The sequence below is a fragment of the Eumetopias jubatus genome, unplaced genomic scaffold, assembly GCF_037043125.1.
Source record: "Eumetopias jubatus isolate StellerSeaLion01/CBP00866 unplaced genomic scaffold, mEumJub1_p1.0 scaffold_7, whole genome shotgun sequence".
In the NCBI taxonomy this organism is placed as follows: Eukaryota; Metazoa; Chordata; class Mammalia; order Carnivora; family Otariidae; genus Eumetopias; species Eumetopias jubatus.
In genome coordinates this window covers 36189586-36213652 of record NW_028274813.1, presented here as the reverse complement: position 1 = coordinate 36213652, position 24067 = coordinate 36189586, and the positions used below count along the sequence as shown (strand labels likewise).

Genomic DNA, 24067 nt, shown 5'->3' with positions numbered 1-24067 from the left:
TGTGGCTACTTACTGGAGTTGAGGAGGACCATGGCCTTGACACAGAGATACTCTTTGTGTTGGAGTTTTAACTCACGGAACCTTGAAGTTGTTGCCAAGAGCATGTCGAAGATTTCCAGAATTCCTTCTACGCATTTCCCCTCATCCCTACAAAAGTTCATTTGGAAATTTAAGAAACATGCAGCACTAGGCAACCATCAAAAGTAATAAGGAGTATTTTCTTATTAATCTCAAATTTCATCTTGTACATCCTTTAACAAAATGGTAATGAAAGCACCTCCAAGTGACATGAAATTATTAGAATTATCTTCATATAAAGAGGACAGGGAACTTTCCCTAAATGCCAAAAGCAAACATTTGAATAAATACTATTTAGGCAAAAATGTGCATTGGAAATACACTTCCCTTCTACCTGTTTACCAAATGTTTTCTTTAACGGAATACCATTTCTACTGATTATCTTCGATCTAAACCATTTCAGCCAACCAGCCAGAGTTATGACACATATTGCTAACACGAGACATTCCATGTTCCCATCAGAAGACTCTGAAGTGCTAATGAGGAAGACTGAATGTTTACCAAAGCAAATGCCCTAAGAAGAAACAGTCCTTCACATCTAGGGCTTAACTCACTCCCCAGTGGTCATTTAGAAACTGGTGAGGCAACTAAGAGACATTTAACGTAACTTGAAAAAAAGCTAGTCTGATACACAAAGAAATCACAATTAGAGAAGACAGATTAGAATGAGGAAAGGAAGGTAGAAAGGGAGACATGAACATTTTTGACTTGCCAAAGATTATTTTTAAGCAAGTTTTAGACAAACTTTGAACCATATAATCAAAATTCTTTTGAACACTCACAGAAATTAATTTTTATGCATACTTTTGAAGGAAATTACTTGAACTGTATTTAGAAAATACCAGCTTCAATTCACTCCAGCCAGACACACATTATTCTGCCTCACTGCTCCCCCAAAAAACTTCTATTGTCATCAGTCGTAGTCCTTGGAAGCCCTTGACAAGCAGTTAGATGATTTTGCCATGAAATTCATTTGTGTCTCAACACCTGCAGCGCAGGATGAAGGAGAGCCTGGCAGCAGTGGGCGTCTGCGAGTTTCATCTTTAGTCTCCCCCGCAGTCTCTGAAGGGGACCTGAGATCTTTAGAGAACTGGCTGCTCCCCTCCTTCCTTCTCCCAACCCCAAGCCAGGACATTTCTAGTGATGGTGGCGGCTGGGGAAAGGGTCTCTGTGGAACTCAGAGGACACCAGTGGGAACCACGATGCTGGTGCAGCCTTTCCCACCGGGTTCTCTGTGAGGGCGGCAGCTTGCCAGGACCCTGCGTCCCATAGCATTCAACACCCCCCTCCCAGGCTCACCTACACAAAGCTACCAGCAAGAAAACTGTGAGTTCCAAACAAACATGGTAACTTCTGCAACCACCTGAGACTCTGAAAATTGCACAGGTTAAGTGATAAAACACCGATGCCCCCTAAAAGTCACTCACAGAGAAAGGCTACCTTGGAGAATCAGAGCCCTGGGCAAGGGGTGCCGAAACCCGCAGGAAACCGCCAACCTTCCTCAAGTCCTATCCTTCGCACCTCCTCTGCTCCGGGCTGTCCCAGGCAGCCTGTTGCAAGTGCCCAGCAAGGACAACACATGCTGTGCGCATAGCAGATGCACAAGAAATACCTGTGCACCAAATGCCCCTCATGCTGCATAATCAAATCACTGTGCTTGGGGACAATTAATTACTGAAAATTGTCATTGTTGGGCTTGAGGACATCTGACACCGAGAAAAGCTGGTTCTAAAATATCTTGGGGTTGGGGGGGGCACCTGGCTGACTCAATCCGTAGAGTATGCGACTCTTGATCTCAGGGCTGTAAGTCTGAGCCCCACAGTGGGTACAGAGATTACTTAAAAATAAAATCTTAAAATAAATAAAATAAAGTCTCTCTGGGGACAAAAATCAAAAGCCCACCAAGTCCTGCATTGACTGTTTAATAGTTTGGCTCTTTACTTTTCTGTGAGACTCAGTCAGAGGTGGGGTCACAAACATGCAGGTTCACATGTGCACGCACACACCCTGCTCCCCAGATAGTATAAGAGGATTCATCTGAAATCAACCCTATCTTGCAGAGGTTGCCACTTGTACCTAAAAACACATCCCTGCGTATTGAAATTAGTATCATTTCCTCATTGAAATGCATGCCATTTTAAATGTAAATTCGTATTTCAAAAATGTAGGGAGAGTTTATATTCTAGGGCATCCTAAGCCCTGAGAAATGCTATAACTCGCAACAATCAGAACATGTGTACCTCATGGAAAAGTGAATCTCTAAACTAATTCTAAAGAACGAAGTCTGATGGCTTTTACCAGCAGGTGTGATAGCCAACCATTTCATTCAAGGGTTGGCATGGTTAGAATATTTTTACTCACTTCAAAGGCTGGAGAAACCAAATATTTTTTTTAGGAAATAAATGAAAAATATAGGAAATAAGGTACAATACCTCATAAATGACACCCTAATAAAGTTCTGCCTGAAAAGAGTTATACAGAGGAAGGACTTTTAAATAACACATTAATGAGATCTATAACACTTATTTCATAACTATGGAATGAAACTGAATTAGGAGTAAGAAATTAGGATAAGATTAAAAGATTTTAATTAAAGAGAGAGGACATATGATTTGAATGTTAAAATACCGAAACAATCTATAATCAAATGAACCCACTCCAAGAAGCTTACTTTTGCACAGCATTTGTCCATAAACTACGGCTAAGCAAAAATAAAAATAGTAAGTACATGTGGAATGTCTTATTATGTGATAACCACTCCTTTATAAAAGGAAAAGCTTCTGTTTGATACCAAGGACAAAATGTTGAATGAGTGGACACTGCTTTGGGTGCGCTATTTTGTACCTACATACATATCCACTAGCTGCACACACGTGGGCGTAGGTAGACCACATTTCACTTCCGGTGGGAGAGGGGGACAGCAGGGTGTGGGGGCTCCAGGCTTAACATGCGGAGAGGACAAATATTAAACTGATGTGAAAATTACCTACATACAAAAAGGGAAATGAAAATTTTAAAGTCAAAATTCTTTGGGTATCTTGAAATTCAATGCACAAATAACTAACGTGAAAGCAAACTCAGTACATTTACAATATGATTCCAAGGAATTCCATAAACGTCCACAATGGGGTCCACGCCCAGATCCAAACTCCCTCTGACTTTTTAATATGTAACATTAGACAGTTTCCTCTTGACACCAAGGACACAACATGTCTTAGCATATATGATTTTTTTAAGCGAGCAGAAGCCCAGATTCTGTGGTAGATCTCCACATGAATTTGTAACTCCAGTGATTACTGAGAGAACCACCTTGTTTAGAAATAAGCTGAGGTAACCGGGTTTTCCTCTCGTCCTGAGTAGGTTCAAGTTTTCTCGCCACAGAAGCCTCAACAAGAATGAGGAACAACAGCAATTATTGTCTCAGGCTGTACAAGTGAGCTAGTTTGGTTGTACTCACAGCTTGTATGGTCACACCACCACTGGAAGGAACACTGATAGGACAATCTGCCAAAAGACAGCGATTTTCAAGTACTGTGCAAGTTATTTATTCGTGTTGCAGAAAAATCTCATAATACTTCTTTATGATGTGTCATCTCTGACTTTTTGAATAAAGAACACTTAGAGCATTTTTGAATAGGCAACCCCTCCAGAAACACGGGTTTACATAAAACAATACTCATCTGGTTCATACATGCATGAAGGAACTGAACTATCTTAGACTTGAAATTCTAGACATCACAAAGTTTATGTGTTGGCAATACTAGAGATTGCGACAAAAAATAACCATGATAGGCACTATCAAAAATGCCAGCTCCATGTGAAGGCATTTACAATTCCAGAGACTCCTCTCCTATACTCAGATATACTAGATTTGTATGCCATACAACACGATACTGTCAAATATTTATAAAAAGCAATGTGAGGGGAGCCTGGGTGGCTCAGTTAAGGATCCAACTCTTGATTTGGGCTCAGGTCGTGATCTCAGAATCATGGGATCAGGCCTCACGTCAGGCTCCACACTCAGCATGGAGTCTCCTTATCCCTCTCCCTCTGCTCCTCCCCCTGCTCTCTCTCTCAAATAAATAAATAAAATCTTTAAAAAGTACTGTGAGTCTATTAAAATAATTTGTCAGAAAAATTACTTGTTTTTTCTTCTATTACTTAACCAAAAGGTAGGCCTAAAATTTGTCCAGGATGTGTCTCCATTTACAGTAACTTACACTTACAGGAATTAAAGAACCCAAACAAAGAGGAGAGTTAATTCTACTGAAAACCAGTCACCGAACATAAACATTAAATGTGACATCAATTTAGAAATCAAGACAAAAAGTAAAATAACTTAATCCCAGTGTCTGCAAACATAATGACTAATCAAGGGATGAAACTTCTTCCTAGCACTAACTTCTAGGAGAATTATATGTGTATATTTGTGTGGGTGTGTGGGTGTGGCTTCATTTGAACACCAAGTGGAACACCATGTCCTGTTATACAGGTAACTACTGTTATATTTAAGAACATGGACTTCACAGCCAGCCCTAACGTCCAGCTCCAGCATTTACTACTCTGTAACTGCCGGCAAATTACCTAACCCTCTCCCCATTTCCATATCTGAAGAATAGGGATAATAATGGCACTTACTCATAAAGAGCTGTTAAGAAAATGAAATGAGTTAACACAGCAAGTGTGTAAGATGGTGCCTAGCATATACAAGCCAATAGCTTGGCTATTTTGATTGCTACTGAAGGGTCTGGACTTCCAGAACCCTCTACCATGGTTCAACACCTGGGCTTGCTCCTGCCACAGCCCAAGCCCCAGCTCTTGCCAAAGGCTCTGTTCTCCACCAAAACACCTCCGTTACTTAGAACAGTGCTCTTTGTCAATGGTGTCATCCAGGACAACAGGCAGAATGGGTGCTAAAATCTTGGGGGTATCACTTTTTATCTGTGTAATATGTGCACAGGGGTCTTCTGATGATCCAAGGAAGTAATACCAAGGGTTGGGCGCTCTTCATTCATATAATGGCATCCTTCTACTCTGTGCACAGAGTGCAATGTGACTGAACATTCTACTTTAGAACGGTTTCAAAATAAGGAATGTGGAAATCAATTTCCATCGAGATTTTCAACCTGCTCAAATATATAACAAGAAAGTGTTCTATTTTTGGTACTAAAATTTTGAGTGTTGTATATTCTAGCTCTTCCTCCATGAAGAGTTCACCTGAATCAATTAAAAATGGGTTCCTTTTCTGTGCCATCTTTAAAAGGAAACAAAATGTAATCGAGTGATGGCATTGGTACTATCCTTCCCCAATTTCCATTACCTTTCATTTGGTTTTAATAACCATTCTTTCCACTGCTATTGTCAACAATGCTATAGAGTATATGCAATTAGAGTCAAAGCACATTAAAAGAAACTTTGCAGATTTGTAAGAATTCTATCACCTGTCTAGACAGAGATAGACACGGTCCCTATAAGTGGAAACCAAACAGCAGGGCAATTTAAAATTATAAACTGAAAATGGAATTTTTAATGCAGAAAAATCTAAGTTGACTTGTACAGTTAGTAGCCACATATTCTGCAAGATATGGGCCCTGCTATGGCCTGGCCGGTAAATGCAGCCCCACCACAGGTCAGAATGAGTCACAGGACACTGAATCCTAGGACCCATGCTCTCCTTCTCCGGTTCTTGACCTGGGGTAAGAGTTCATGACATTATCATCCTCTTAATTGCCCTTTTAGGTGTGAGATTTTAATTGTGGCACCCAGGACTCAAACAGGTCAGAGAAGAAATACGATGCATTTTTTTCTCACCTGTCCAGAACGAGGTCTGGAGCAAAGATGAGCTTGCCCGGGTGATCAATGGAACGCCACATCAGCCCCACCATCAGCACCTCCATCCAGCAGCTCTCCAAGAGGCGCACTTGGTCGTAGAGACTGAGCTCCACAAAGCCTAGGGAAAGCAAGAGGCTGTGAGACGTATCCACTCTGCTCCTCAACTCCCTGTTTCTGTGAAAACAGAAGAGCAAGTTTTAACAAGCTATGAAAACACAAGCAATATAGGGAAACACTCAATATTTTAAAGATGTGGTTAAATGCTGACCTAAGGAAGGAAATTTTGAACTCAGAGTATGTAACTCACAATGTCCAGCCTTGGATGCCTTCTAGAGATGAATATATTCCTTTTAAGGTTTATAAATGACTATTAACTTGGGCTTACAGTTCCCCAGACAAATGCTAGGGAAGAACAGAAAGCTAGAACAGATTATTTTTAGTCATATTTTAAAAATTCCTCTGCACTGCTGAGAAAGATAATAGGCGGCTGCCAGCCAGAGGCTGCCTGTCTGGCCCGGTTCACAAGAGGGGCTGGGAGGGGTGGAGGGATGGGACGGGGGGCTGGGGAGTATGGGACATGCAGAGAGAACAGCACCAGCCCCCTGCAGAAAGTCAAGGCTTCAAATGAAAGATATCTCTGATTGCTTAAAATTTCAGTGTTAGAATCATTCTTCTGAGCAGGAGCACTGTCTCTAGGCTAGTCTATCCTGAAAAGCAAATGTAAGAATCGAAGCAGGTCCCAATAGCCTGATAGCCTAACAGCATGGATTGGTCCAAAAATCGGAAAGAAACAGGCAATCTCTAGGGAGGTGAGCACTTTAAAAGCAAAGCAGAGATCACTGGCACTTCCTCCACAAACCACGATAAAAAGAGAAGGCAGTGTAATATAAAAACTAACCAAACACATGGCCCAGGAGTGCAGTGGACTCTGGTTACGATCCCGGCTCAGCCCCATCCTAGCTACTCAGTCTCCTTTTAAGTCGATTATCTTCCAGAAAAAATGGGAGTAACAAGGCCTACTCTCTGAGAAAGCCCTGCAGGCAGCCTCTCTCAGCGTCCTCATTTTACAGATGAGGAGACCACAGCACAGGAAGCACATGAATGTGAGCAATATAATGCCGACATGCACAAAGGAGAACTGAATGGAGGGAGTCACGAAGGGAAAGATGGCTCAGTCCTTCTCCAAAGTCACACCCTGTTCTAACACTGTACGTTCCAATCTCCCTTGCAGTTACAGACAATAAGCCTGCCCACAGAAGATTAGGCTTCTTATATTTGCAGCTATCCAACAAGGTCAAGGCTAGGTGATATTTTACCTTTTTTTTTTTTTTAATTTTGAAAAATGACTACCTGCCGAGAGGAAAGAAAATCACACCTTTAGACGATGCCTAAGTTTTCTGAAAATCTGTTTAAAACACCAGGCTTAAAGAAGGATTAATGCAGCTGAAGAATTCAGTTTTGTTATGGCACAAAGAAGCTGCATGGCCTTCAGCGATCATTAATTTCACCACCACTCTCCACATGGCGTCCTGAACACCAGTGTTTGGTGTACATGTAGCACAACAGCTAGAGGAAGATGCATCAGTATTGTCTCCTATGAAAAGAGCAGAGGAAATAACATGATTCTGGCTAAGGTGAAGATCTAGACTATCAAAACAAAACTAGAAACCAGAAGATCCGCAGGAAGCTCAGAAGGAATGGGCCTAAGCCAATGAATGACCCAAGAGATACTATTACACCAGGCCTGGGGTCCCATAGCTCTTCACCCCCAACTCCTCCTCACCCAGCTTCTCAGCAGCTTCCAGGCTTTATTTATACTTCGTCTAAAGCGGTTGCAGCCTCCAGCCCATGGGAACTGTCCCTAGTGGTTTAGAACCTGGAGAGAGACCTCATTTCTTAGATGACCGTAAACATGCACATGGAGAAACCCTTTCAGGGGGATGGGCTGCTTGCCATTCTGCGTTAGAATTCTAGATTCACTGTCACAGAAACACCGATTCAAATGGTAACAAGGTGGTAATTTTAGCACAATGCAGTATTTCAGGTATATATTACAAACTGGCCTGACCCTAGAATTTCTTGCCCAAATGGTCACTTTGGCCCACTTCCAGAGTCTGGGTGGGTTTTTTCTTGGGTCTACTCTCTCAGACCACATCTCGGCATGAGAGGTGTCCAGCAGGCTAGTGTGCATAGAAGATGTGGCCACGGAGGACAGGGTGTGGACAAGGCCCTGTGGGATGGTTCTGGGGTGGGAAAAGAAGAGAGGGAGCCATGGAAGCAGTCTCACTATATACCATTCTTCTTGCACTACCATGTCCGGTAGAGAACTCAGAGGAGTCCAAGAACTCTAAATTGGAGCCAGACCTTCCAAGACATGCTGAAGGCATACATGTCAAGATAGTAAGAAAGAACATATTTCATTTAAAGATTATAAATCAAGCTGTCAAATTGTTACACACCCAGACATCATTTGTGGACCTCCATTTTGTACTCTTGCCCTGTAAATGTTAGGGGCAGGCCTTTCTACCATAAATGAAAAGTTAAGATGCAGAAAGCCTTACCTGGAATTTTCTTGGCCCAGCCTATCATGTGCACCAGCTCCTTGTCGGCCAGCTTGGTCAGGGACATCATCATGGAGGCCTCGGTGAAGGGCGTGCTGGGGCGGCTCACGAGCACGTGGGGCGGCTCCGCCTCCAGTAGCGTGAGCACCAGCTGCTCCGGACTCAGGGCGCTCAGCAGTAGCTCCTTCACTCGGGTCACGTGTCCACCATTTTTCTTGGCTTTGCTCAGGCAGTGCAGCTGCTCATCCGAACTTTTCTGCCTTCGCATAACACGGTACCCACACCTTTCTCTCCGGGAGCCTAAACCAGAGAGATAACACAGTACTTCCCCGTGGCTTCCCCAACCCAGCGTTCAAGTTCCCTGAGTCTCCAGGGCAAGGGTGAGGTAATGACCTGAGTCTATCCTCACAATGTGTCTGCCAACAGAAGCCTAACTTATTTCCTGGAACCTGTGGGGCAAGTACCAAAGATTATTACATTTGCGTCTACTTTAACAAAATAAAAAATATGACTTTTTAGGGACAGTAGCCCAAATGAACTTAAGGACTCCATTTCAGGATCACCTATGGATACTAAATCTATTTTCTTTTAAAGAGTGCTGACATACCTCGGTTTCCAAACCACAGAATTAGGAATTTTCTTCAGACAAAACACGGGGAAAAGTTAGGAACCGAACATTGATATTTACAAATAGTTATCAAATAATATACTCTTAAAATACATTCTTAAAATATTTATGTGCATGTGTGTTTACACATACACATATGTATTCTTTTTACATATTGTACAAATAAATACATTTCAAGTAAATTTTTTAAAAATCTGAAAAATATAGAAGAGTACAAATTTTGGCATAAATTCTTTCAGTTTTAATGCTTTTTACTTTTCCATATTTCATATGTGAAATTTGGATCAGAGTATATATACACTATTTTTAACTTTTTTCTTATTATTAAAAATGTGTCATCATACAATTTAAAAATCTATGCATTCTGTTTTATGAAGATAGCATCACTTTATCTAGTGTCCCCTGTCAATGGAAATCTAGGTTAGTCCTAATTTCTTTGCTAGTATTCATAGTACAGTGAAAATGCATCTTTGTACACACATCTAATTCATTCCCTAAAATAAATTCAAGAAGTCAAGTTGCTGAACCAAGGCATATACACACTTAAAATTTTGATACATATTAATAGGTTACCCTCTAAAACTATTTTAAAATTTATAATACAAACAATACTTTAAGGGGCTTATTTTCTCATAACACCATTGGGAAATAAAAGTCATTTCTAATCTCTGCTAATCTGACAAGTGACTAAACAATCTCATTTTACTTTGTATTCTTTTAATTAGTAGCAAGGTTGACTAATATAATTGCCATATTTTGTATTTCTTTTACTTGTATATTGCCTGTTTATTTCTTTTGCCCTTTGCCTGCCTAATAAACTATAAGGTTTATCTAGTAACTATAGATAACTTTTATTATGTGCCATATTTGTCTTATTATATATCTTTTAACTTTATTCATGGTATCTATTGTCCTAAGAAGGTTTAGTACACAAACTTATCTTTTGTTTCACATCAAGATTATACAAATATTTTCTTGTATCTTTTTTTTTTAAGATTTTATTTATTTATTTGAGAGAGAATGAGAGACAGAGAGCACAAGAGGGAAGAGGGTCAGAGGGAGAAGCAGACCCCCCCCCTTGAGCAGGGAGCCTGATGTGGAACTCGATCCCGGGACTCCAGGATCATGACCTGAGCCGAAGGCAGTCGCTTAACCAACTGAGCCACCCAGGTGCCCTTTTCTTATATCTTCTTTAAGCACTTTTGTGGTTCAAATCTATTTGGAATTTTATGTGTGTTTGTATCATGTCATATTAATATTTCATGTTATGTTCTTCAAATGGATGTATCATTTTCCCAGTAGCATTTATTGCACAAGCTTTTCCCACTGATTTTTATACAATGCCTTGTCATTTAATAAATATATATAAAAGTATCTTCTTCTGGGGGCACCTGGGTGGCTCAGTCAGTTAAGTGTCCAACTCTTGATCTTAGCTCAGGTCTTGATCTCAGGGTGGTGAGTTCAAGTTCTGTGCTGAAAAAGTATCTTCTTCTGGATTTTATCCTGTTTCATATATACATACATATATATATATGCGTGTATGTGTATATATATAAATAATATATATATTTTTTTTACACTCCTGTGCTGGTATCAATATGTTTTAGTTCCTGTAGGTTTATGGGTCAGAAACGCAATGGGATAATGTCTTTAAGATGGTGTGGGGAGGGGCGCCTGGGTGGTTCAGTTGGTTAAGCGACTGCCTTCGGCTCAGGTCATGATCCCAGAATCCTGGGATCGAGCCCCGCATCAGGCTCCCTGCTCAGCAGAAAGCCTGCTTCTCCCTTTCCCTCTGCCTGCCCCTCTGCCTACCTGTGCTCTCTGCCTCTCTGTCAAATAAATAAAAAATATCTTAAAAAAAAAAAAAAAGATGGTGTGGGGAGGGAGAAACCTTTAATTTAGAATTATATTCCCAGCTAAACTATCATTCAAGAGTGAGGATAAATTAAAGTTAAGCAAAGATTAAAAAGATGTATCACTCACAGCCCTTTTGAAATAACTACTGTGTTATCTGGAATGGAGAAAAATGAACCCAAGAGAAGCAATGAAATTCAAGATGCAATAGGCAAGAAAATAAATTGGTAAACATGAGAGGAAACCTAATAAACACAGAATGAATAAAATAATAATTAATTTTTGGAGGTACAGAAATAAAGTAGAACCAAATACTGGATAATAACAAGATGAGAGGGGAATAATTTTGGCTGGAACTTTCTAAGATTCTTTATTTGGAAAGAGAAATATCTATTAGAGTGGCATGAATTCTCAAATTAATCAAGAATGTGTGCTAAAATAGAACTGTCACTAAAAGAATTGAAACAGAATGTATGACTTCCAAACTAGCAGAAGAGGTAAAATAAAACAAGAAAATGGGATCAATTCCAAAAAGGAAAAAAGAAAATATATGATGAAATTGTTAAAATCCTAAAATAAGATGACAGAAATGAATTCAGATATCAGTGATCACAATAAACATAAAGACTAGATTTATCAATTAAGAGCAACTCTGAGATCACATTTTTTTAGCTAGACATTGACTAGTTGTAAGGGATTCATCTAACACATAGAAAACTGAAAATAAAGGGATAGAAAAAGATTAACAGGCAAAAATTAACCAAATAAATCAGTTATGCTACCAATATCAGACAATATAAACTTTAAAAGGCATAAATCATTAAGACCTCATCAGATTATAAAAGGAAGATAATTCTAAACCCATAAACTCAAAACAACAAAAGAAGAAAACACAACCTACAAACATAACAGCAAAAAGTGACTAAAAGAAAAAGATAAATTGACAAATACATTATTATAATGCATATTTTTTAAAAGATTTTATTTATTTATTTGACAGAGAGAGACATAGCGAGAGAGGGAACACAAGCAGGGGGAGTGGGAGAGGGAGAAGCAGGCTTCCTGCTGAGCAGGGAGCCTGATGCAGGGCTCGATCCCAGGACCCTGGGATCATGACCTGAGCCAAAGGCAGATGCTTAACACCTGAGCCACCCAGGTGCTGCTATAATGCATATTTCAATATATCTTTCTCAGCAACTGACAGAGCAAACAACTGGGGGAAAAGGCAGAATACAGAACATTGGAATTGTACAATTCACAAGCTTGAGCTATAAAAACTCAGGGAATTTGCAAAAATTATCACATACTAGTTTATGAATAAAATTTTAACAAAAATTGATATCATATAGATCATATTCTTTGATCACAAAAAATAACAAAAATATATAACTTCCAAACCCTTATAAAGTTTAGCACAAAAATACTTCTAAAAATCCCTTGGTTAAAGACAAAAATACAAAATGAAAATTAAGAAAGACATAAGTCAGGATGTCATTAGCATGGGTAAAACTTTTACATGCATCCCCCAAAAAAAACCTCAAAGTTATATATGGAAAATGCCTACTTTCTATAGTCCCACCATTATGTTTGTTCACTAAATTCAGTTGTCCACATTTTAAAAAAGAAATATTAGTTAGGAAGTCTGATTACATTTAAATTACTTGCTCCCAAGAAAATTTATCTGAATTTCTTCCCATCCTTGTCTTATCAAAGTAGAAGGAAGGGCTCTATCTATCTAGAGATTATTGAATCAAACTGTTTACTAAAAGAACTAAAAGCCTAAAATACAATAACCTTTATTAGTAATCAGATAGAGAGCTATAGATATTATTTAAGATCAGTTATACCCCCAAGGTCAAATGGAATAAAATGTTTGGTTTAAGAAAGCACCTTTCTGATCACACATCTCCTTTTTGTAGAGTATACGAGGAAAAAGAGTTTCCAAAACATGTTTACATACAAAGAGAAAGGTTTTGAATCCATGCAAACTTGTTTGACCAACTTTCACTTACAAAGCCCTATATATTGGGCCCTGAGTCCTAGGGATTCTAAGATCAATAACATAAAGCCCTTGGCAGGGAACTCACTGTTTTCTACCAAGGACATTTCTAGTGTCATGGCTTTCCCACTGCAATCTCTACAGTCCACCGGGTGTGCCTCTGAGCAAGGCTGATGAGGAACTCTACCAAACAGGAGTGCTCCATATTAGAAAGTGGTAAACAGCCCCTGAGAAAAGAGGATGATGATAATGGTGATGACAATGACAAAAACAATGGTCATAATGGTAAATGATAACTGGAGAAGCTTCTACATGTCAAACACTGTGTATTGTATTTAGATTATTTCATTCTGAAAACTGCCCTAGAGGACAGGTGCTATTATCATCTCCATGATACAGGCTCAAGAGCGCTCAAATAACCTGTCCAGGGGTAGCAAAGCTAGAAAATAGTGAAGGCAGCATATAAACTCAAGCAGTTGTCTGAATCCACAGCTGGTGCTTTTACTACTTTATACCACCTCCCTATCAAGTCCCTTTCATGTGTATATATGGCAGATGAATCAAGAGATGGCATCTGAAAGATGTGGATTTATTCTTCCAACACAGAAAAACAGACCAAACATGTGGCTATTCTGATTGTTTTCCTGGCTATTTATGTTTCAGCATATCCTTATAATGAAGACTTACCCTCAAGTTAGTCTGGGTGGGTATCTTCCCACCATTTAAACCACCATATTAATATTTCCATAGAAAGACAAGATTGGTGCAGAAGAAAAAGGTGATAACAGAAGAGACATAATTTCTAAAGAGGGGAGTGAAATGGTGTAGGAGGATCCAGGAGGCAGATAGGTTCCTAATCTTCCAAGACTGGAGAGAAGGAAGAAGATGGATGGAGGGTTTATTGAGAGGGCAGACAAGGAGAGTGCTGGGAAAGGAGGGAGGCATAATTAAGAAAATTCACTCCTGGGGCACCTGGGTGGCTCAGTCGTTAAGTGTCTGCCTTCAGCTCAGGTCATGATCCCAGGGTCCTGGGATCGAGCCCCACTTTGGGCTCCCTGCTCTGCAGGAAGCCTGCTTCTCCCTCTCCCACTTCCCCTGCTTGTGTTCCCTCTCTTGCTGTCTCTCTCTCTCTGTCAAATAAATAAATAAATAAAAATCTTAAAAAAGAAAGAAAGAAAGAAAATTCACTCCTAACGGTCTTTCTCTTGATCAGTAAAGGGCTAAATACCCAAATGTTTGCATATCAACCCATCTCATTCCTTTTGCAATCTCCAAAGATAATAAAATATTTTTTTCTTAGACAGCCCTACCCAATTTCTTTTTGGCCAAATTCAATGACCCTTTCTCTTGTTCTCTTTTCCATGAAATATTTTTTTCCAGTTTTATTGAGAAATAATTGCCATATATCACTGTGTAAGTTTAAGGTGTAGAGCATAATGGTTTGGTTTATGTATACCGTGAAGTGATTACTACAGTAAGTTCAGTTAGCATCCATCATCTCACACAGATAAATAAAGAGAGGAAGGAAGGAAGGAAGGGAAGGAAGAAAAGGAAGGAAGGAAGGAAGGAAGGAAAGAAAGAAAGAGAGAGAGAGAAAGAGAAAGAAAGAAAGAAAAGAAGAAAGAAAGAAAGAAAGCAAAAGAAAGACAGAAAGCAAAAGAAAGAAAGAAAGAAAGGGAAGGAAGGAAGGAAGGAAGAAAAAGAGAAAGAAAGAGAAAGAAAGAAAGGAAGAAAGAAAAAAGAAAGAAAGAAAAAAGAAAGAAAGAAAGAAAGAAAGAAAGAAAGAAAGAAAGAAAGAAAAAAATTTTTTCTTTCAGAACTCTTAGGATTTACTCTTAATAGCTTTCATACATACACAGCAGTGTTAATTACAGTCATCATGCTGTACGTTCCATTGCTAGTACTTACTTATCTCATAACTGGAAGTTTGTACCCTTGACCACTTTTCCCCAATTCCCTCTCCCCCCACACCCTGCCTCTGGTAACCACAAATCTGATATCTTTTTCTAGGAGTTTGGGTTTTTGTTTTTTTTTTTTAGATTCCAAATGTAAGTGAGATCATATAGTATGTGTCTTTCTCTGACTTACTTCACTTAGCATAATACCCTCAGGGTCCATCCATGTTGTCATAGACGAAAGGATTTCTTGTGTGTTTTTTTTAATGGCTGGATAACGTTCCAATTTTACACACACACACACACACACACACACACCAACTTCTTTATCCATTCACCTGTCAATGGACACTTAGGTTGTTCCCATGCCTTGGCTACTATAAATAATGCTGCTATGAACATGGGGGCGCAGATATCTTTCTGAGTGAGTGTCACGAAAGATTGTTTTTAACTACATCTCTATACTCTGCCTGGACAAGACTGTATTGCATTAAAACTCCTCATAATTTATATGAGCTTTTCAAAGAGGGAGAGAGAAAGGAAGGAAAACTAAAATGTAGTGCCAAACACTGTGCTAGGTTTTTACGTGTTTTTTTCACATGCATTCCTCACAAAACCCCATGAAACAGATACCTTCTTTTCAGAGATAAGAAAACCAAGGGTCAGGGGCGCCTGGGTGGCTCAGTCAGTTAAGCATCTGACTCTTGATTTTGGCTCAAGTCAAGATCTTAGGGTCGTGGGACGCCTGGGGGGCTCAGTCGTTAAGCGTCTGCCTTCGGCTCAGGTCAGGGTCCCAGGGTCCTGGGATCCAGCCCCGCATCGGGTTCCCTGCTCAGCGGGAAGCCTGCCTCTCCCTCTCCCACTCCCCCTGCTTGTGTTCCCTCTCTCGCTGTCTCTGTGTGTCAACAAACAAACGAACAAACAAAAAAAAACTTAACAAAAATAAAGAAAGAAAACCGAGGGCCAGGAAGGTTAAGTTTGAGCATAGTCACGGTTCGCAGGAAGTAATGAGACAAAAAAACGAGCGTCAGTCTTTGGGAGTCCAGTCCTCTTGTTCTTCCCACCACACACACCGCCCCCTGCAGGCGGGTTATGCAGGTGCTCCTGCCCTGGTCCCAACAATAACAGCGTTCTTATCCTAAGACTAAATCGTAAATCACTTTTTAAAAAATACACTCACCTTAAAATATTAACTTAAAATATGAAACACTGATTTGCAATCTTTTGTCAAAGGGCCAAGGCTTTCTCTTTCAGTACCTCCACCAATTAAATCACAAGTGACTTTTCTACATAGGCCACGTCCGTGATACACTGTCTCTGAATTTTCAATTTCAGCTTCCTTAAAACAAAGCAAGAGCTTAGGCACTCATAAAGCAATCCAAATTCAGAATTTTTCTAGGTTTATGACCCCTCCCCCCTCATCTCCCTCATATCTGATTCCATAGCTACCAGTCCTTTACAGTTAATGCAAGCACTACACCCAACATGGGGCTTAACTCACAACCCCAAGATGAAGAGTCGACTGAGCCAGCCAGGTGCCCCTCCTGTACAGTTTTATCCAAAGCTTTCACAGAAATGATTGTCTTTCCCTACTCATATTTCATATGCTTGCATAAATTCTAATTAAATTATATAATTTGACAGTTACAATGAGTAGAGGTTTTGGAAGAAGCCCACTGGTTACTGATAAGTGTATAACTGAAGTGGGGGGGGAGCAGAAATGCTCAAATGTTTTAGAGAGTTACCAGTACACACTGGGAGGTCATGGGCATTGGCAGGGTATTTTACAAAGAAAACAGAAAACATCAGTGATTCTAGAGGACTTCTGTTATACTATGATATAGCTGGATGAGATGTCTTATCTATTATATACATTTTTTACAAAGGACAGAGAGGGGCACCTGGGTGGCTCAGTGGTTCAGTGTCTGCCTTCGGCTCAGGTCATGATTCCAGGGTCCTGGGATCGAGCCCCGCTCAGCGGGAGGCCTGCTTCTCCCTCTCCCACCCCCCCTGCTTGTGTTCCCTCTCTCACTGTGTCTCTGTCAAATAAATAAATAAAATATTTAAAAAAGAGAGAGAGAATGTTCAAAAGGCAGAGCTCCTAAGAGACTGTCCGAGAGAAAAGAGACTCTTGTTTTAAATTTTTCAAATAGTTACAAAGAGATAAATTACAACTAACCACAGGCAAAATATTGACTATAGCAGAGTAACGGGAAAAGTACATGCAGAGCTGATGTGAGTGCGCACAAACCGGCAACTGTGTACAGACGAATGAGTCAAAAGTTAGCCAGGTGGGGAGAGCAGGATGTAGGCATTCTTGTCAGCTGTTATTCTAATGTGCCCATTTTTCTTTGTTTTTCATGGGTGTATGCACCTATGTGTGGATACACACACATATGTATAATATGAAGACATACCATTGTAACACAGAATCTATGTTCTATGTGCTTTCCATAGTTCCATCATGTTTCTGACTCTACAGATCTTCTCTAGAAAGCTAATGGAGGATGGATAGGCATGAGTCTTTCCGATAGCTATCCAAGTAACCCACCAGATAGTCTACTTTCTTGCCACAGCTTTCACTGTGAACATTTACCAGAACTTTATGCTTAGACTTCTCAAGGCCTCAGGCAGATGGTCATCCAACCCAGTTGCGTACTTCAGTGGCTAGAGTTCTCAAATTCACGCAGCAGCCTATTGTGTTGTCAGACCACTTGAATCGTAGAAAGATCTTCCCTATATTGGGCCAAGATATGCCTCCCGTAACCTGTTCACCTCAGCTCTGTCCTCCGCAGCTACAGGGAATAAGTCAATGCCCCCTCCAATGGAACAGAATACACATACTTGAGGATAATGACCAAGTCCTAAATCTCCTCGCACATAGGCTACCTGTCCACAGTCCCTCCGCCTGTCCTGACAGAGCTGTCAGCATGGCCCACACATGATGAAAGCGGAAGCGAAAACTCACCACACTTCACCATCCCCACTTCATAGCACTTCCGAAGTCGGCAGGCCTGGCAGCTTTTGCGCCGATTCTTATCTATCGTACACTGATTTGTAGCTGGGCAAATGTAATCATTATGTCCTAGAGCAGAGGGGAAAAAAAAAAGGCAGGCTATTATTACAATATTTTGATTAAATATCTTCCCGGTCAACAACACTGATAATGCTACTCAGCTGAGAGGTAGGCAACATCTTCTTAATGACAGGTACGGGTACAAAGGTCAAAGTTCGGCCTCCTCAGTGCTTTGTTGGTGAGTCAAGAAAACCTAGGAATATTTCCATATCTTACTCTTTGACTAATAGGCTATTCTCCACATGTTCTTCGAATTCTCAAGACATACATTAGAAACATTCTCCTTTGGACATGGAAAGTGAGACAGTCGCCTGAAATTGGTGCTGCAAATCACAGAATCTCCTCAAGAATAGGACTTGTGCATCAGGTCACCAAATTCAACTGCTTATATTCTTTCATGTACATCCCTCTTTGGAACTTGACATGATATTTTTACAGGAATTCATAGTCAAATAAGAGAATGAAACTAATCAATAAGAGGACCAAGAAATGAGCAACCTGAAGAACCAAAAGAACTGCCACTTGAGGCTGGTGGTGATTATTGTTCTCAATTACCCCACTGCCTCCCTCAGCCCTATGTCCTCGAAGTGCACTCGAGTGGGCAGAGTGTGCTTGCCCACCGACTGATGTTGAGGTTGGCCATGAAACTTGCTTTAGCTAGTGCTATGTTAGTAGATGGGATATTCCAACAGTCTGGCTTGGCCTCTTGAGCTCCCAAGAGGGAAAAAAAAAAATGCCTCAGGTAGTCGCTGGCCCAAGGAGAATGTGGAAACACATGGCGCAGACCAGAACTCAACCCAGAGCTCAGAGCCGAGCCTTGAGAAGTAGAGCCACCCTCCCCGACCACCGGACCAAAAAACATGGTTCCACGATTGGACCAAAATCAAGTTTTATAATTCTCTCCCATTTTAGGTAGATTCCAGTAACACTTGTTCAACCAAACACAAATTCAGTTGTTTGTGACTTTGCCACCATTCCCTGAGCTGGCCTGGGGTAGCAGCAAAGGTACAAACTGCACAGTTCTGGAAATAGGAGGACAGCTTTCCCCAGAAATGCAAAAACCATTCTCAAGTGACCCTCATACCAGCCATGTACAGGAAACCTGGCATGCCAACATTTCTGACTACCTACTGATTTCCAGAACCTTTATCATTTCATGTAATCCTATAACTTCCCTATAAAGAGCTAGGATTCCCATTTTTTTTCAAAGAAAACATGTTAGCTCAGTTCAATAATCTCCTTAAGGTCATGGTTTTAGTTTTCCATGCTGCATAACAAATATCTACAAACTTATAAGCTTAAAACCAAACAAATTTATTATCTCATTTCCATGAGTCAAGAATCCAGGCACAGGGATGCCTGGGTGGCTCAGTCAGTTAAGCATCTGCCTTCGGCTCAGGTCACGATCCCTGGGCCCTGGGATCAAGTCCCGCATCGGGCTCCTTGCTCAGCAGAGAGTCTGCTTCTCCCTCTTCCTCTACAGCTCCCCCTGCTTGTGCTCTCTCTGACAAATAAATAAAATCTTATATTAAAAAAAGAATCTAGGCACAGCTTACTCTACTCAGGGTTTCAAAAGGCTGCAATCAAGGTGTTGGCTGGGCTGTGGTTTCATCTGAAGTTCAGGGTCTTCTTCCAACCTCATACAAGAGGTTTGCAGAATCAGCTCCTTGCAGCTGTCGGACCAAGGTTCCCATTTTCTTGCTGGCCATCAGCCAGGTACTGCTATCTACTCGTAGAGAAACCAGTTCCCCACCCAAAAGCAGTTCACAGCATGATGCTTGCTTTCTTCCAGGCCAGGAGGGGCGTTTCTCTGATTTCTAGTCTGTCTTCACTCCACTCTGATGGAGTCTTACATAAGTATAGCATAATCACAAGACTCTCCCAATACCACTTGCCATATGAGATAACCCAACCACTGAAGCAACCCTCATATTTACAGGTTCCACACACACTCAAGAGAAGGGGGTAAAATATGAGGAATTCTTAATCTCAGGAAACAAACTGAGGGTTGCTAGAGTGGTGGGGGGTGGGAGGCATGGGCTGCCTGGGTGATAGACATTGGGGAGGGTATGTGCTATGGTGAGCGCTGTGAATTGTGTAAGACTGTTGAACACAGACCTGTGCCTCTGAAACAAATAATACATTATATGTTAAAAAAAGAAGATAGCAGGAGGGGAAGAATGAATGGGGGGGAATCGGAAGGGGAGACGAACCATGAGAGACTATGGACTCTGAAAAACAAACTGAGGGTTCTAGAGAGGAGGGGAGTGGGGAGATGGGTTAGCCTGATGATGGGTATTAAGGAGGGCACGTTCTGCGTGGAGCACTGGGTGTTATGCACAAACAATGAATCATGGAACACTACATCAAAAGCTAATGATGTAATGTATGGTAATTAACATAATAATAAAAATAAATAAATAAAAATTTTAAAAAGAGTAGGGGGTAATATAAGGTATAACTTTTTTTTAAAAGAATAGATGATTATCTTGTTACTGCTTTTATTCTCACTTATAATAGTCAAAAATAAATATTTTAGAAGCCAAGATATATTTCCAATCAGAAACCTTCAATTGTCCTCTAGAACATAATGCTTTATGGCTAGAAGGTAAATGTAACCCCACAGAACTTTCCGTCGCAGTAGCAATCTTTTAAGGACCTTCTAAAAATTCAAAGGACAATACATGAATGTCATCCTTTTTGGTTTTATAAAGAGGTTTATAACAGTAAGGGACAAGAGGTTCATTTTTTTTTTCTGAGTTTATTTTAAAAGGTCATTTTACTTAAAAAAAATCAGAAAGCACAATAATATGAACACACTAAATAAAAAATAGCCTAGAAAATGTCTTATGCAAGAAGGTCAGGGTAATTGAATTCACTTCTGACAAAAAAAGAAAAAAAGTCCTCCTCAAACTACCTCACATATTAAAATGGTTTTCTTGGAGTACCAAGGTGGCTCAATCAGTTAAGCATCTGACTCTTGATTTCAGTTCAGGTCATGATCTCAGGTTTGTGAGACTGAGCCCCATGTCGGGCTCTGTACTCAGTGCGGAGTCTGCTTGGGGATTCTCTCTCTCCCTCTTTCTCTGCCCCCTCCCCCTAAAAAAAATAAATAAAATGGTTTTCTTGTTCCATGCAACAGTTGAGAAGCACACTATTCCATACTAATAGAACTCAGAAATGTTCAAAGCAAAATTAAAAGCAAAATATGCAGCTAATTCTTTAAGATATAAAGCTTTACAGGAAAATGTGCCTTTTATAATCTAAGACATAACAGATTATCTCTGTACTCTCTACAAATTGAGTGAGTCTGTCTGAACACCTGTTGTCATTTATATCCAACCACATGGTGGGGAGAGATAGCTCTGGACTTGGGATCAGAAGATCTGAGTTTCAGCTCAGTTCAGCCTTCCAGTCTTGTCACTTCAAAAATAGAGCAAGGTTTATCACCCGCACCCTCCCTGGCATGCTTCTCCCTCAACAGCAGTCAATGACCTTGCGTTTTGTTCCCTCAGGACATCCTTCATGACTTCAAGGCCAAATAAGTCACAAGTAAAGGAATATGTGCCTCCAAGGTAAGAATCTTCTATGTAGGGATGCCTGGGTGGCTCAGTTGGTTAAGCATCTGACTTCGGCTCGGGTCATGATCCCAGGACCCTGGGATAGAGTCCTGCATCGGACTCCCTGCTCAGTGGGGAGCCTGCTTCTCCCTCTGCCTGCCGCTCCCCCTGTTTGTGCTCTGTCAAATAAATAAATCTTTAAAAAAACAAAAAACGAAAAAAAGAATCTTCTACCTAACCTACCAACTGTCAGAGCTTCCCATTTAAAGCTCAGCCTCTAAAGCCGTAAAAAGCAAAGCGTAAAGATCCGTAAGTAGCACTCAAATAGATTTTAACTTTCAAAGGACAATGATAAAAGGTTATTATGATTACCAGTATGAAAGTAAATAGTAGTACTGTTATATATGGATATAAAATAAATAGCCCAAAATAATGAAATTTACAGAAATACCCCTGAGAAATGTACCAGGTATATATAATAATTTTTTTAAAGATTTTATTTATTTTACAGAGAGAGACAGAGAGAGAGAGGGAACACAAGCAGGGGGGAGTGGGAGAGGGAGAAGCAGGCTTCCCGCGGAGCAGGGAGCCCGATGTGGGGCTCGATCCCAGGACCCTGGGATCATGACCCGAGCGGAAGGCAGATGCTTAACGACTGGGCCAGCCAGGCGCCCCAGATATATATATTTTTAAAAAACTAACAAAGCTGTATGAGATAGGAAATGCCTAAATAACTGGAGACATAACGTGTTCTTGATGTGAAGACTATTACAAAGATTCCTTCCAAAATAATTCTTAGGGGGGCGCCTGGGTGGCTCAGTCGGTTAAGCGGCTACCTTCGGTTCAGGTCATGATCCCAGAGTCCTGGGATCGGCCCCGCATCGGGCTCCCTGCTCAGCGGGGAGCCTGCTTCTCCCTCTCCCACTCCCCCTGCTTGTGTTCCTGCTCTCGCTCTCCCTCTCTCTGTCAAATAAATAAATAAAATCTTAAAAACAAAAACAAAAACAAAATAATTCTTAGGCTTAACAAAATCTCTACTTTTTTTAACATTGATAGGAGGCCACTTAATAAAAGTACTCTAATGTTCCTATGAATAAATAAACCAAAGAAAATAGCCAGGATACTTTTAAAATAGGAGGTATTTATATTGGTGTGTATTAAAATGCATTACAAAATTTAGTAAAAGTAAAAAATAAAACTGTACTAGTTAAAATATAATGTTGTACTTATAAGAATGAAGAAGTAGCCTCTCTCTTTTTCGCCGCCATCCTGCTCTGCGTGGCTGACTGCTTCTCGCCATGTCTTCTCACAAGACTTTCAGAATCAAGCGATTCCTGGCCAAGAAACAAAAGCAGAATCGTCCCATTCCCCAGTGGATTCGGATGAAAACCGGTAATAAGATCAGGTACAACTCCAAAAGGAGGCACTGGAGAAGAACCAAGCTGGGTCTGTAAGGCATCACACGTCATGAGATGAGACACCTAATTAGCATACATATTTAATTAAGCTGTGTGAAGATCATGTGTTCTATCATTCTGTAAACATCCTTCCTACCTGGCCATAGACTTGTCTTATCATGGAAATGATTTTTCGCTCTGACTATGCCTCTGCACCAGTAGGTTGGTTCAGTAATAAATGTGAGACCTCTCGGCTCTACTACTATTGTGTTTCTGATTTGCGAAGTACTGAATTCCCCACCTGTCAGATTATGCACAGCACTGTCAGAACTTCCTGCAGTGATAAAAATGTCCCTTGACAACCAAGTATGTAAAGTGTGGCTAGGGGGTGCCTGGGTGGCTCAGTGCCTTAGGACCAGGTCATGATCTTAGGGTCCTGGGATCGGGCTCCCCACTGAGCAGGGTATCTGCTTGCCCCTCCCCTGGCTCCAGCTCTCTGTTCTCAAATAAATAAAATTTAAAAAAAAAAAAAAAAAGAATGAAGAACTAGGTGAACAGAACAGAACAATATATATAAGAATTTAATATATATCATAGAAAAAAGTTAATGAACACATGAAAAGATGCTCAAAAAGATCAGTAATCAGGGAAACTCAAATTAAAACCACAATGAGACACAATTATATACCCAATAGAATATTTAAAATTAAAAAGGCTGACAATATCAAGGATTTTTACAAGGATGCAGAGCAACTGGAAGTCTCATATGTTATTGTTGAGAATACAACATGGTTCAACTACTTTGGAAACAGTTTGCTGGTTTCTTAAAAAATTAAACATATGCTTATCCTACAACCAGCAATTTTACTCCTAGGTATTTCCCCAAGAGAAACAAAAATATAGGTCTACGGAGAGAGATATGCATGAATGTTCACAGAAGTTTTATTCAAAATAGCACAAAGCTGGAAACACTCCAAATGAATAAACTATGGTATGTCTATATATTGGAATAATACCCAGTAACAAAACGGAATGAACCACTGGTACATACAACAACATAGATAAATCTTAAAAGCATCATAAGTAAAAGAAGCGACACACAGATGGTTACATACTTTGATTCAATTCTATGATATTCTAGCAAAAGGCAAAACTATAGGGAAAGAAAATAGATCAACGGCTACCAG

General features: G+C 40.3%; 2 protein-coding genes across 3 annotated transcripts in view; one reads left to right on the top strand and one right to left on the bottom strand.

Moving 5' to 3' along the window:
• Positions 1-24067, bottom strand: part of ESR2 (estrogen receptor 2) — a 56166-nt gene that overhangs the window by 22454 nt on the left and 9645 nt on the right. The window contains exons 3-6 of one of the 2 annotated variants that reach the window (XM_028092829.2): positions 17816-17932; positions 8472-8771; positions 5890-6028; positions 14-147 (exon numbers count right to left, since the gene is read on the bottom strand). In XM_028092829.2, coding sequence (XP_027948630.2) covers positions 14-147; positions 5890-6028; positions 8472-8771; positions 17816-17932 — 690 coding nt within the window. The remainder of the gene's footprint in view (positions 1-13; positions 148-5889; positions 6029-8471; positions 8772-17815; positions 17933-24067) is intronic. The other variant, XM_028092900.2, reaches the window with a different exon arrangement.
• LOC114200702 (large ribosomal subunit protein eL39) lies at positions 22756-22938 on the top strand. The gene has a single exon (XM_088024573.1). It carries the CDS (start codon positions 22782-22784, stop codon positions 22935-22937), a length of 156 nt encoding a protein of 51 aa, XP_087880699.1. The 5' UTR covers positions 22756-22781; the 3' UTR covers position 22938.